The sequence below is a fragment of the Ambystoma mexicanum genome, chromosome 3p, assembly GCF_040938575.1.
Source record: "Ambystoma mexicanum isolate Mex_15411 chromosome 3p, UKY_AmexF1_1, whole genome shotgun sequence".
NCBI classification, from domain to species: domain Eukaryota; kingdom Metazoa; phylum Chordata; class Amphibia; order Caudata; family Ambystomatidae; genus Ambystoma; species Ambystoma mexicanum.
Genome location: NC_090925.1, coordinates 199,925,835 through 199,940,553, shown reverse-complemented (window position 1 = coordinate 199,940,553; position 14,719 = coordinate 199,925,835). Strand labels below are relative to the sequence as shown.

Genomic DNA, 14,719 nt, shown 5'->3' with positions numbered 1-14,719 from the left:
ATATCTCATGTTATTATTATTCACAATGTTCATCTTCCAGGTGAAGAGGCCTCCTGTGCTGTCCGAGAGTGTGAACGAGCGCTTGGATTCTACGAGCCGCCCCCTGAAGCTTGTACGAGGCTGGGAGGACTTTCACAATAAGGAGAACGCTCCATTCCACTCGCTGGAGAACTGAGAACATGGGCTGCAGGGGATTCCACAGAGATGCCTTTATTTTCTTGTATAGAAGAGTCTTTTTCTCTAGCCTTATCATTTGTGTGTCATCTCATTCTTAGCTTCTGTCTCATCGTTTCTCCTTCAGATCCTTCTTCTGTAAATAGTCGATCCTGTGCGTCTCAGCTGTACACCCGCTCACTATATGCCAGGTACTCTGTCCTTAAGATACTGTCCTCTGCTCTTATGTTTGTGATTTATTTTTTGTTTTTTACTTTTGAGGCTACTCCTGTATGGCCTATGCTCGCACCTCTTTTCGTAACATTTATTCGTCTGACTGTTCAAACTTTAATTTCTCCCCTCTTGCTCATGAGCGTGTCTCCCAAACCTGGTTTCCTTCCTTTGGCATGTCTGTGTATAGCCTGGGGCGACCTCTTGGAACTTAAACCTGGCCATGTGCACTAAGTAGGGATATGGTTTTTACTCCTGCAGACTCCCTAGATCTTTAACTTTTGGCCAGTCTGTTTATGGTGCAATGTAAATCCACCCCAGCTGTCTTTCTTGTACATTCTCAGAATTGTGTGTCTCTTGATGGTTTAGATTACACTTCAATCTCGGGCTGTATTTAATCTGTTGCTGGGACCAGAGTTCTGTGTCATTTCGGATTTAATCGGTGTGTTTGCTTAGCTGGCTGTTTTGAGTTCCAGTGTGTGCCCTAAGGGATCTTGAATACCCATTCTTTCCTGTCTATCGTTATCCCCTCTTTCACCTGTCCTAAGGGGATCTGAACTACCTCTCAAGGAACTTTAAAAAAAATAAAAAATGAAATATAAATGTGTATTACATTTTACAATTATTAAAGTGATCTTATGTAGAACTAAATAAACAAATATTTTATCCACTTTTGTATTTGTTGTTCAAGAAGTCTTACAGTGTTGTGGTAGATCCGTTATCATGGATTAATGGGTCTGTTGGGAATTAATGCAGTAACCCCTGCTCCAAAAACGTGGGCGAGGGCTATTTGTATCTTCTAATATTGAGGAGGTGGTGAACTCCAAAGCATGGTTTTAATTGTATCCTGTAGTTCTTACGGGGACATGATGCGTCCACTTTTTTGGTCTACTTTTACTTTCATTGTGGTCTGGAGCAATTGCTTGATGGATCTGTCGGTATATGTTGCTACACGGGTCACACTCCACTTCAGCTGCTCCTTTGCTTGTCCTGGTTCATGATCTAAAGACCCACCAGAGGTTCGTGGTCTTCTTCTTGCCAGTCGAATACCGCCAGTGTGCTCCAGGACGTGTCTGTACTATGTACAACTTTCACTGCTGCAGGTGGACGGGTGTTCCTCCAGACTTCTGGGACGTTGGGGCTACAGGAGAAATTTACAGAAAAGCTTGTCTGGCAAGATGATTTGGAAAGGCAGTTAATGGCGCATGCACTGGAGAGAAAACCCTGCTCCTATGTGCCTGCCTACACCCTGCACTAGTTTCTTTAGACTCCCAGCCCCTCTCCCTGGATGTTTGTTAGCTAGAAGTTATTCTGCATTTACTCACACTTCAGTCCTTGCCCAATCGTGGTCTGCTTCCCTTCTGATGTCCGTGCATGCTGGAGACTGTTCCTAACTAAGCAGCCCAGTTCTCCAAACTGACTTGCATTCCCTTTGCCTCCAGTGCTGGATACGTGCTCACTTGATGGCACGTTTTGCAATTCACTTTCTTTCTAGGCCGCCAAGAGGCTCCTACAATGCCCCTTTCTACATGGGCTGACACTCCAGTACCTTGTAGTTCATATAGTTCATAATCGGGGAAAGCAATCGAAGCCTTGTGTTGGTACTCCTCTCGGTACCCCCCCCCCCCTGTTATCTAATCTTTTGCTTACAGGTAAGTGTGCCATGGCTCTGCTAGATGGGAGTCAATTGATTTTTAACACCCTTGCATATGTCCTCTGGAAAGCCCTGAGTGTTTGATTTAAGCCCAATACTTGACAGAATCAAAGGGGAGTCCAAGTACAAGTTCTTGGTCTCTACTGGAGGTTCCATTTGGGGCTTAATGTGCAGTGCTTTTGGACCCCAATACTCTAACTCATCCCGGAACACCTTTTTCCTGCTATACTGGACTGCTGCCCCAAAGTGTGTTCTGAGCTCAAGCTGTCCAGCAGAGGTGAAGAAGCGTTGGGTGAGGAAGTGCCACTGGAATTTGCTCTGCAAGTCTGAGCATGACTAGTGACACAGGAATCCGTACAGACTCTGGGCAAAGTAGCAGGCCTGCTTGTTCTTCTGTTAGTTTTTTATGTGACTCAAGGCGAGTGTCTCCTGACACACCAAAGTGCTAATTAGTTGTTCTCTGGCATCCAACACCTTTTTAAAAATAAATAAATTTACATTTTCTGATCGAGCATCAATACGTTTGCTCTTTGCTTGTCTTGACACTGTGATTCTATACCGTACTTCAGCATTCTTCATGGTTACCAGTAGTGAAACTTTATTTCGCTTGTGAGACCATAAAAGCAACACATATATAATAATTATACATTACTCATTATTAAATACTTAAAAAAAAAAACAGTAAAACCTTCATAACATTATTTTGTTCTTATTGCAATTGCTCTAGGTGACATCATAAGGAGAGTAAAACGTGCAGCCTCAAGGTCCTCTCCCTGCACATTTGTGAACCACTCTGACTGTTTGTAGCCATGCTCTGTAGATGTATCATGGCGTGGCCAATACAACACACTTTGAGGGTTGCTCGGGTACGATAGCGCCTCTCGTCTGGCAAATCCCAGCCGAGGGGAAAATTGGTTTCGAGTAACTCCAGCTCGACCTCAGGGTGTTTCGACAGATCAGCATGCAGTGCATTACATTTTCTGTTGTCGCCTCACACATCAGACACAGGGCGGACTCTTGAGGATTCCAGAGAGGTAGCATTTGCAAACGCTAACGGTCTATGTGAAACGGAGGTATAAAGATCTTTCATAAGCCAGGCTGATAAAATCGGCACAAGCTATAGCACCTTTGGACATTCTACAACTGACATAATCAAAAACGGAGTATTTCAAGGCATCATGAATTAAGTCACTCCTTAGCTGGCAGATCATGGCAAAATGAACAGCCTTTTTCCCCCCTATTGCCTGGCAGGGAGTTAGATTTTCCCAAAGGCTACTCGGGTTCAGTTCAAATGGGCATGTATTTACATGGATGAAACCTTTCATACTTCTCCCTCACTCCAAGCACATCAAATGTAACTTGGCCTCGCAATAAGGTTGCAATCCTTCCTTGCTCCACAATCTCAACCAATATTGGATTGGTTCATACTTCGTCCTGACCGTCGCAGGTAAAATGCCCAGCTCAAGATATATTAAACGGGATGGGGTACCTGAGGGTAATAGCAGCTTTTTTAAAAGAAATGTCTCTTGCAGCATTGTAGCTTGTTAGTCGTATAGCCACAAACCTCTGCGCCGTGCGAGTTTGCTTGGGTTGATTTTTGGAATAGATTCAGAGCAAGCGAAACTGTTCCTCTACCATGCCGCACAAAAAGGAATTTATAGCTCCATACAAATACTGGCTTTTACCACTTGTGGCACCCAACTCCCAGGTTCTGGAACTTGATTCCCAGGTAATCAAAATGGCTAACCTGGTCTGGAGTAACCTTGTTAATTTTGAAGGTTACAGACCCTCGTTTTGCGTAGACTGGGCCAAAACACCATAATCTTAGACTTTTCTGTATTTAACTCAAGTTTCAGGTCCACCCGTGTATGTTAAAAGGGCCTTTTTTCAGACCCGATGGGCTTGTTGATATTATAGCCGTGTCATCGGCATAAAATAGGGCCAGGTATTTCACTGAGCCCGTTTCTGGGCAGTCCTGGCACTCCTGTAACAGTGATTTCTTGCACATATATATATAAAACGCAGGGGTGCCAGGGATTCGGAATAACTTCAGCGAACAAATTGATGCTGCCATTCGCTAGTTCTGCAGTATGTCACAAGGGCAACTGCCTCTAGATGAGGTGCACCTCCTAGCACATCCAAAGAATTGTCAAGATACCAAAACTGAAATTGAAACAGCCAGCCCACCAAATTGTCACAGTGCACTTTAAAAGATACCACAGTACCTCTGTTCTTCAGTGGCGTTTGCCACAAAACAAAAATTCTTCTTTGCTGCTTGCTACTGCCACCAGCCTGTAAAAGGTGCGTCGTTCGCTATCCCCTTTCCATGCGCACATCAACAGCACCTTCCATTGCTGCCTGCTTCTCCTGCTGTGCACACTCTCATTCCACTGACGACCTCTTCAAGGGCCTGCACTCTTTCTGACTGCTCTTCCATACATCAAAAAATTCCGGATGCTGCGAGAGCTACGTAGCTGGGTTCTTTTCTCCACTACTGTTCCTCTGAACGTCCTCTGTGACGTGCCGTGACCGCTATCCTTGCCATTGGACCAGGGTCCAGGCCTTCCTCACCCCCAGGGTCCAAATGGACGCTGTCCTGGCGCCAGGCTCATGGAAAAGTGTGCTTTACGCACTCTGTGCCTAGGGCACGTGTATCAGGGCTGGGCATGGAAATAGACTATCATTGGAAGGCACGTGCAAGAGTCCCTGGGAGGGGCAAGGTGGAGCCACATGGGGGGGGCCAAAGGGAGGGGCCAGGGCCAGCCTATTTAAGGCCAACCCACCCACATGCCTCTGCTTCGTGTTATTCTGCTTTCAGCAGCGTAAAGCTTACTGCTATCCTTACCTGTTCATCCACTTGATTCCAGCTGCTCCATCGCTGAAGACCATCTTACCTGGACCCCGCTACTTCATCGCGGAAGATGAATCTTACCAGATTCCGGCAACTCCATTGCTGAAGGCGCCTTACTTGAATCCAGCTACTCCATCGCTGAAGGTGCTCCTTACCTGATTCCAGCCGCTCATCTTACCTGCATCCCATTGCTATCTGAGTCACAGCCTTTCCTCACCTGATCTGACCTTCCAGCAATGCAGAGCTCCACTTCCTTTCTTCATCTTCGCGGTACCTTCATCCTGCAGCCGCAGAGCTGCTCCTGAGCCTCCAAACTCCGCTCTAAGCCGCCAGTCTTCTCCTGCAAGGGAAAAAGAACACAACAGGTTAGAAACCATATAAATAACGAACGCTTGGCCGTGCCATACCGGAGTCTAGAGTTACATAATAAAGGCCAATTTACCAGCTAATTCGGGAGCTCCATTATCCTCAAGGGACTCCCCGGATTCGCTCCACGACTCCGATTGGCCATCTTGACACCTATTGGGGAAGAGATCAGACATTGCAATAATGACTATTAATAATTAAGGCAAAAGACATTATAAGAAAACTAACATTAATCATAACCAAAAGACTTACCTTACAAGTGGATTGGTCGCAGCCGGTCTGGATCACCACTTCCACGGACTAGTGAAGCAAATAGGTCCACTCTACGTACAAGAAGCAGGACGGAGAGCTCAGCGTTACAAAACGCTTGCGCACTTCATTTTGGCACGAGAGGGTCGAGCGAATTCACGACACCACCACGCCATTCTCATTGCCTCATCTTCTCTCCGGGGCAATACCAGCGTACAGAACAGCAGGCTCAGGAGCAGCTGGGGGAGAGAGCTTATCCAAGGGAGCCAAGTCGAGGGAGGGCTCCAACCGTGCCTCAACGTCCCTGGAAATACTTTGTGAGCGCAACACCGCTGACTCCATCATTGCTCCCAGGTCGCAAAGGAGAGCAGAGCTCTGATGCTGCTCCCATCGGTCTTGCAAAGGACACTGCTGAATGGGACTCTCAACTCTCCGTTAATGGGATAGTGGCTTTAGAGCCCAAAAATTCCCTGTATACTGTTATCTCCTCACTTGCCCCTTGTAGGCCTGGCAACTGTCCACCGCCAGATGGATCTCTCCCAGACCTCTTCAGGCAATTTCAATTGTGTTTTTTTTCTCCACAGTCTTGAGAGAGGCGCTCGGCCTCTCTCAAGACTGCTCCTTGTGCCCCTCACTCAGCAGGACATCCCCACTGGTCATGGGACCCACTGACTTCCACTTGCAGATGACTCAATTTCTATTCAAGGTCCTCTGGCTGCTCCTTACAGCCTCTCTGGTTTCCTTGGCGATGTTTGTCTCCCAGGCCCATTGGCCGCCTTGAGTGTCCTGATCCTCGGGGTGACCCTGACCACTCACAGGGTCCTTAATGCTCTGCTCCTGCCCCCAGCTGGGCCCCTGCCTGCCTGCCTTTACTTGCTGTGTCACTCTGCGCAGGGGTCAGCTCACCTTTTGGAGGAGCGGGGGCGGTTGGATATCTCCTCTCCAGTTGTCTCACCTTTCTGTCCTTCATTACAGGTGCTGCTCCCTCTGGGATTCCTGGATCCCATCCTCGTCAACATTAAGAGGCACACTTGTGCTGAAAGAGGTACTCCAGAGCCACAGAGTACATCTCGATACTTCTTTCTGCTAGTATTTCTAACTGTTACTGTCGCTACTTATGACCTATTGATCAGGCCAATGTTAAGGCAGACAAATCCCAGGCCATCTTTGCAGCACGCACATCCCCTTTGTTTTTTTTGTTATTAATGCGATATGCCACTCTTTGGTTAATTGCAAACTGGAGATTTCCCGGCAAGTCTGGCATTTGATTATAAAAACGGATTACCTTAGACTAATTGCTGCCTTGAAGCAAGTTGGCATTTTAGCCTGGACAACTTTACTAGGTATATGTCGAAAATTAAAAGGTTCTATGTTGACACACTGCTGTTCATCCGGTAGGATTTCCGCTCTTGTTTCGAAGTTTCTGTGCATTGAGCATGTTAGTTTTCAGTTAAGTCTGCCAGTTTGAAGGGATGCAGGAATTTTAGCAATGGGTCTTTGTTTGATTCAGTGGGGTTTGTATTGTTGCAGTTAATCATTCATCTCATAGCTCGGCCCGAACTATTTAGTCTGGATGGTATCTTTTGTGCTGAGGTGGTATCCATTTTGATTTTTGATTTTTAGTAAGGGTGTATGTAGGCAGTTTTTCCACTGCTAGTTATCATGCACCACTAGAAGAGCAAGCATCTGAGCCCCTGTGATGTCCCCAATCCCTGCTATGGGGATAATTCTAGAGCAGGAACATTTCACATTATGCCATAGTCCTACATAGCAACTCGTTCTCCAGACCATGGTTCAATGTGCTAGATGATACGTGTTCCTTTTTATGTAGTTCTTGCTCCTTTCCATTTTGTATTAGGCCAGGCAGCAAAACTGCTCCCAAAATGCATAGCTCCGCAAAAGAAGTTGCAGTCAGTTTTACATGCCTGGAGACCATTGTTATCTAGTAACAGCTGCGATCCACCAGTTGCTGTTTTTTATTCTTAAAGAAATACTATTGTTTTATTTTAATTTTTGTTTAGTTATAAGCCTACTTATAGGGTCTCCGAGAGACTTAAATGGTTCAATGTTTGGAAAGGTGGGAATTGGAAAAAAGAATTTGCAATGCTTTCAGAAAAGGATAGGAAGATTGGGATAGACAAGTAATTACGGTGGGGGGAGGGCAGGGTTTTGTGTGGGGAAACGGGTATGTTTTGAGGACCTAAGTGGAGATGGAGGATGCAGTGCATATGTCATGAGAGCGGTGGTTCCATGCCTTTTGATTCCCAGTGTGTAAATGCTTGTTTTTGTGTGCCTGTGAGTTTGCAGGGTGGAATATTTAGAAGGTGATGACTGGCTTGTCTGGTGTTTGTGTGAGTGATTGGTTTGAGTTTGCCATGAAGGCAAGATTGAGTTTTGCAGTGGATGACTTTGAATACAATGCAGATTCCTTTTGAAGGTGAAGGCGAGCGTCCCCCAGATGGCACGATCCTCCCCACAATGAGAGACAATAATGGACTCTCCCAGGATGGGGAATAAGGCCAGGACAAAGTGCGGGTGAGCTTAAATGGGAGTTTATCAATCAGAATAGGGCATGCAAAGAACTTTGCAAACTCCGAGAGCGCTCTGTCTGACAATAGCAAAGACAGGCGTATATATTTTCAGAATGCGTCATAAGAACCTACATGCACCTAGAGTGGGGTCTTTTGGCGATACATCAATACATGGTTACCAGCGTCCTGTTGACCGGGTATCATAGGTCGCAAGGTTGGGTCTCAGGGCATGGGACAGGCGGTCCACGTTATGTCTTGTTAGAAGTCATTATGGATGTGTTCCTGTAGTGTTGCCATAATATTGGGTGTCCTAATTTTACAGGGGCCATTAACCTAAGGTGAGCCAGTGGGTCGTGGAGCCTAAGAAAGGGCGCCTTTGGATCTGTGTTTTTAGGCCGGGGTTTACTGCTGGGTTGTAAATAAATTCAGGTGGCCGGCCGTGGCCTTGGGCGCTGCGGGGGAATGTGAATGTTTGAAGCGGCTCCAGCCGAATTGGGGAGGTAATGCAGAGCAGCACAGGCCTCTGCTTTTTCGTCTGGCAGGCTTCACGGGGGGGAAGTGGGAATGGCCTTGCATGTGCTCACAAAGGTATTTTCCTCGTGTGTTGCAGATTTAGGTGGAAGAGACATAAACATTTACATAATATACAATATTCATAGTCTTTTCAAAGCTCACGTTTTTGACATTGTTAGTGCCTTTCATATGGCCAATTCGAACGCATTACTTACACGCTAAGTATTTAACAACCACAACATTTTGTTACATGTCTATACATGTGCGGTAGTAGTAAGGTTGGTGGAACGCGCAGGAACAACCCGCCAATAAGACTGACGGCAGTGACACATGGAGAGCTTGGACATACATATGGTGCATTTTCATGCACCCCTTCCGTGAGCTCCCAATAGGGTTGCATTTGTCTTCCCTTGCACTCTAGCAGCATTAGTTCAGTTATGGCGTGGGACCTTGGGGTGCAGGCTTCTTGGTAAAACACAAAACATGAAAAACCCCCGCACTTTTACTGTTTGCGCATAGCTACAGGGTTGTGGGTTCTTCATCCCTAATGTCATATAAGCACACATTCTGCCATTTTTATGGAGGTTACAGGTTTTTAGTCAGAGAGGTCGTGGAGAGAAAAGTTTCATCACACGTGGTTTGCTAATTAGTATTTGGGGACTCTGCTTTTGTCAGGGGACCATTTTACAGTTCTTTTCCACCCAGGCCCTGCTGGCCGGGTCATACTGGAAACAGCGATACACTGCAGAAGGTGAAATGTTAGTGTTGGTATCTAACACTAGCTCACGTCCGTCTGTTCGTGGGAACGGGCTCTCAGCGGATCTGCCAGAGAGCTGCGGCCACAGGGATAATTGAAACTCTCCAAGGGTGGGGGCCGCGCTGCGGTGCACAGGGCTTAAACCATCTTTATTTCACAAAATGGTTTCCAGGGCCTAGCTAAATTGGGACCCCTGGCGAGCCATGGACTTCACTGGGGGGAGAGGATGCAGGGGAGGGGGGTCTCTTGGACCACTCCTCCCATACATTTCCCCCTTTTGTTACTTAAGTAACGAATACTTTAAATCCTCCAATCTCCTGCACTCTTCCTCGTCGGCTATAGCGTCATCCCATGCAGGGGTGCCTTTTATGGGCATCCATGCCCTGCACACCCCTCGCAGGCTTTCTCCTCTCCTGGCATATTCATCTGGGGTGCAGGTCAGGTATATACAACCGCTCTCCCGTTCTAAGTCCACCCACACCTCCTCATACCATTCAAGTATACGGGGCTCTTTAATTGTAGTGTGCCATAACTTATCTACTATATCCTTGTCGTGGTACATGGGCACCATCTGGAATCTTGATGTGTAATCTGTTCCTGTTTGTACCTGTACTTCCTGCATAGTTTGTATCGTACCGCGGGCGTTGCCCATCGTCACCATCATCATTGCACCATTCGGTACTGCGTTAGCACAACATGGAAGACCCACCTGGCACAGGCAAAAAAATAAAAAGGAGGAACAGCCGGCATCAAAAATTTAAGTCATTCCCAGCCACGATGGGACCCAGGAGAAGATGTTGTCGAACCATGTACTTTCTTCTGCTCCACCTTCCATTTTCATTCTTTCTCCTAGGTTATGTACTGCTTCGATCACATGGGACAGGGAACCGTTATCTGCGTCTTCGGAAGGTACGAAAGTGCAGCAGACACTTCCAATTTTTCAGCAAACACCTCCGTCCATTGCTGTCAACAGGTCCAAGACATACCTATTTTGCATGGTCATTAGCCGCAGTTCCACTTTTATGACGTTCAACCCTTCTTCAATGTCGTTTGCCAGCTGGATCAGCTCCCAGCGTGTGATTTGGAGCCACTTTGCGTTTGCTCGCGCCTGGATGCTTGGGATGAGTGAGGCAAAGAAAGTTTCTGCAGAGCTGACTAATCGGTATCTATCTGGGATCTGTGCCAGCAGTTCTGATGATGCTTTTGATATGTAGTTCGATGATCGTTTGTTTCGGGACAGCACCTCCTCCTTGTTCCCGGAAAATAGGACATATACTTGTGACTCTGCAGTTGGCTGGGCCTCATTCTGCTGAGGTTTTTCTCGCGTTTTCTTGCTCCCATCAATGTGGCTTTCCGGGATCACCATTAGTGTGGAGTGTAGGGTGGCTAATGAGCAGCTGCCACCCCAGGATTGTGGGAGGTGTAGGTATGCCTGATTGCCACATACCCAATAAGTGTTCATGAGGGCTGCTGTCCCCTTTCTCATATCTGGGATGGTGAGGGTCTTGTTACAATTTTTGTTTACCCCCATGATGGTTTTCCCGTCTCCCTTGAAACACAGTTCATAGTTTATTTCTTTCTGTAGCTTGAAGGGTTTTTCAATGGCCGTTACCCAAGTCAATTTTGAGATGTGTTCTTTCCATACTGGTGTGCATGTCTCTTCTATCCATTGCAGTTTCTCTGGTGCCACACCTCGCAGTGCTTCAGCCTTGCACATTATCTCTTCGTCTTTCCACTTATTTTCTGAAAGAAGTATCCCTTGTATTATAAAAAATGGCTCCTCCAAACATACCACTCCTACCGCCTTCGGATAACAGGTCTTCTCATTCTGCAGCATTTTAAAAGTCACCTCATGTGCCTGGAAGGTGTTCTTAATTCTGCACAGCGTAAGATGAAGGAGACACTGGGCATCGACAATAGGCAACTCTTTGGGTAACAATACTTTGGGTGTACCTGAAGCATGGGGAATGAGGGAGCAGACATAACAGCTCTCATTTGTTGTTTGCTTAGCCGTTGCACTCATGTCCGCATACATTTGTCTGGTGGGGTGTCGTGGGTCTTCCATTTTGTCCAATCCCAACCCATAATATTCATCATATTTCCTCCTCCCTGCCTCCCTTTTCTGTCTGTTATTTCTTTTTCTAAGGTATTTCCCAGCTTCATGGGCGATGGACAGTGTGGGCCCCCCTTTCTCCCTCTCGCCCCCCTTTGCCCAGTCATCATATAATGCTTCATATCTCACTGTCATTTTTTCATTCTCTTTCTTCCTACTATCTAGCAGTGTGTTTTCTGTTGTGGGAGTGGGCGCGCTGGTGGGGGTGTTGTATAACCATGATATAACAGAGGGGTTACAATCATTTAAACTATGGGCATTGTAATTAGATACTTTTGGCGGGGAAGTTGTGCTGTCATTTGGCGAGATAGCAACATTGGGTGGTGTCGTGTAATACCCCCATACCAGTTTAGATCCGTCCCATACCAAAAAAAATCACCTTCTTTAGTATTTACAATTGCTGTTTCATTTGTCATATTAATCCCGTTAATCCCTCCCCCCTCGTTCATCTCGATAGAGATGAACGCTATAAACCAATACGGAACCAGGCCAAACAATATTGTAAAAAATAATGTAATACATACAGACAATCCACACTCATACGAATATCTACATCTCTCAGCTAAAAATTCTCTATATCTAATAAATCTATCCATTGCAGGCTGCCCGTTAGTTGCCATGGTAGTTCCTGTTTGAGATATAAAAGTGCATTAAGTGCATGTATGTTAACATTTTTGTTGGCACTACCAGTGCCAAGAGGTCATGGAAGGGAGATGGGTTTGGGTAGGGGAGGGAGGTTGGGATGTACAGAGAAGGGAGCAGACAATATACATCTTCTTCACATTATTATTTACACTTAAATTGTTTTTTTTAATCATTTATCTTTATCGATAATCTGTAATATGTTTCTCGTTAACAATTTTATCTGTCAGTTACATTCCTCCATTCACATGTTCATGTTCACTCATTTTCATTAGTATTGTTTGCTGTTGTCTGTGCCCCCTCATCCACCTCTTCCTGCACACTATTATATGCCTTTCGCACATCCGTCAAATGTATCCAGTATTTGAGCCCCTTTACTTTTACAGCTGTAGGGGTACAAAATACCACTTTGTACGGTCCGTGGAACCGTGGGGCATTCCACAGGCGCACAAAGCTCCTGACATAAATGAACTCTCCTGGCATTAATTGTCCCTGTACTTCATGTTCTACATGTGATCCTGTTGTGTTTCCTTCTTCCCTTGTGAATGGTGGAGAGAGCTGCTTTGAGATTGCGCACGCTGCCCTAGTTAGTTTCTTCAGATATTCTGTGAACTCATCTCCCAATATCGTGGCGCTTCTGTGTGCGTCTGATTGTTGGCATAGTGGGGAATGTGCAGTGTGCATCCGTCTCCCTGTCACGATTTCGTGCAGGGACAAATGGTGGGCCTTGCTCGGCTGATTCCTCAGCTCAAACAGCGCAAGGGGCAAACGGTAGATCCAGTTTTTCTTTAATGAAGAACACAATTTTGACAGTCTCCCTTTTAACAGTCCGTTTATCTTTTCTACAACGCCATTACTTTGAGGATGATCAATTGAGCACAATTTATGTTTTATTCCCAATAATGTGGTCACTTCTTTGAAGAGCTCGTTCACAAAGTGAGTGCCGTTGTCTGAGCGAATTACGTCGCAAATTCCCCAGCTCGGGAACACTTCCCTTACTAGGAACTTTGCAGCGCTTTTAGCATCAGGTCGTGCACATGGGCCTGCTTCCACCCACCTCGGAAATGGGCATACAACCACTATCATGTAGCGTGCCCCATTACACCTTTCCCCCATATCCGCGTAGTCAATGTGCAGTTCTCTGAAGGGCTCTATCGGTTTTGGAATTGTTCCCCTGAGTGTACGTAGCGTCATTCCAGAGTTATATATCTGGCACGTTGTGCACTCCATTGTCAATCTGGATATGTGCTCCTGGAGACAGGGCACAAACCAGTAGTCTTGTATCTCTGCTGCAATGTGTTGTTTGGTCTTGTGTGCTGGAAAGTGTAATTGCTGAAATGCTATCTCTAATAGTTTGACCGACATTACTACTTTCCCTGAGTTATTTTGTCACCATATTAAGTCTGTTGCCTATTGGCTGCACCCTTGTTTTTCCCACACCATCTTTTCATCACCACTTGCCCCTTCCTGCAGCTCTAGTATTTGTGATATGGGCATGGCATTGTATCCTTCTGGGAGCTCTTCGCTTGTCTTGTGTTGTAATGCTTCATGTCACCTGCTTCATGTTTTTCAAAGTACGAGGCTTCCTTGGCAGCAGCGTCCGCTGCCGCGTTCCCCAAAGAGACAACGTCTGTGTTGGACATATGTGCTTGGCACTTCACTATTGCTACCACTGTTGGATCTTTTAGGGCCTCAATCAACTCCTTCAGTAGTTCTGCATGTTGCACTGGGGTCCCATCTGCTCTTCAAAATCCTCTCCGCCCCCATCTTGCTAGACCTGCATGTACTGTTGTCGTCATGTAAGCTGAATCTGTATATATTGTTACTGCACAACCTTTAGCTGCATGTAATGCTTCTATTAGGGCAATAAGTTCAGCTGCTTGTGCTGAGAAATGTGATGGAAGGCGATACTGTACTAGTATCTCATACTCGCCTTCTTCTAACCTCACCACTGCCAATCCCAAATGTTTCTCTCCTGTGTCCATGTCAATCGATGCTGACCCATCCACAAAGTACACTTCTCCCTCGCTCAGGGCGTTCTCGCACACCACCGTGTCCTCCCCTATTTCCCCTGTGTAAGTTGCACAATTGTGTTCTTGCATGTCCTCTAGTGTGCATGGTTCTGTGATGAATGTTGCCGGGTTTACTGTCCTGCACCGTACCACGTGGATATTGGCGCTGGACAATATTATTTCATAGGCAGTTGCTCGCTGTGTGGTCGGTGTACTTTTTGATCTCTCAAGTATCGCAAATAATGAGTGTTCCACGAACAACGTGACAGAGCACCCCATTACTATTGTGGCACTTTTGTCAATGGCGAACGCGGCGGCGACGACGAGAGAATGCTCGCACGTGAAATGTCCTTGCATCACCGCATCCAATGTGCCACTATAGTAAGCAAATGGTTTGTGTCCCAGGGATGTCTTTTGTGTCAGTATAGCTGTCATAAGGGTTCCCTTACAGTGTGAGAACAGGTAAAATTTGCGTTCATAATCAGGATTGGCGAGTACTGGAGCACTCAATCAACTCTTTTAGTGACTTAAATGAGTCGCTCATCTCTTCTGACCATTCTATTTTCCTGTTCTCTTGTTGGGCCTCCTTGAGTGCTTGCAGTAATGGTCTGGTGTAGGCTGCATAATCTAATATCCATGCTCTACTA

At 46.2% G+C, this 14,719-nt stretch overlaps 1 protein-coding gene across 1 annotated transcript in view; it reads left to right on the top strand.

Moving 5' to 3' along the window:
* The window catches only part of CDCA3 (cell division cycle associated 3), a 42,114-nt gene extending 41,060 nt beyond the window's left edge, over positions 1-1,054 (top strand). Inside the window, exon 6 of the mRNA XM_069650635.1 lies at positions 41-1,054. Within this exon, the coding sequence (XP_069506736.1) occupies positions 41-175 (135 nt within the window). The 3' untranslated portion in view covers positions 176-1,054. The remainder of the gene's footprint in view (positions 1-40) is intronic.
* The last annotated feature ends 13,665 nt before the right edge of the window (positions 1,055-14,719 follow it).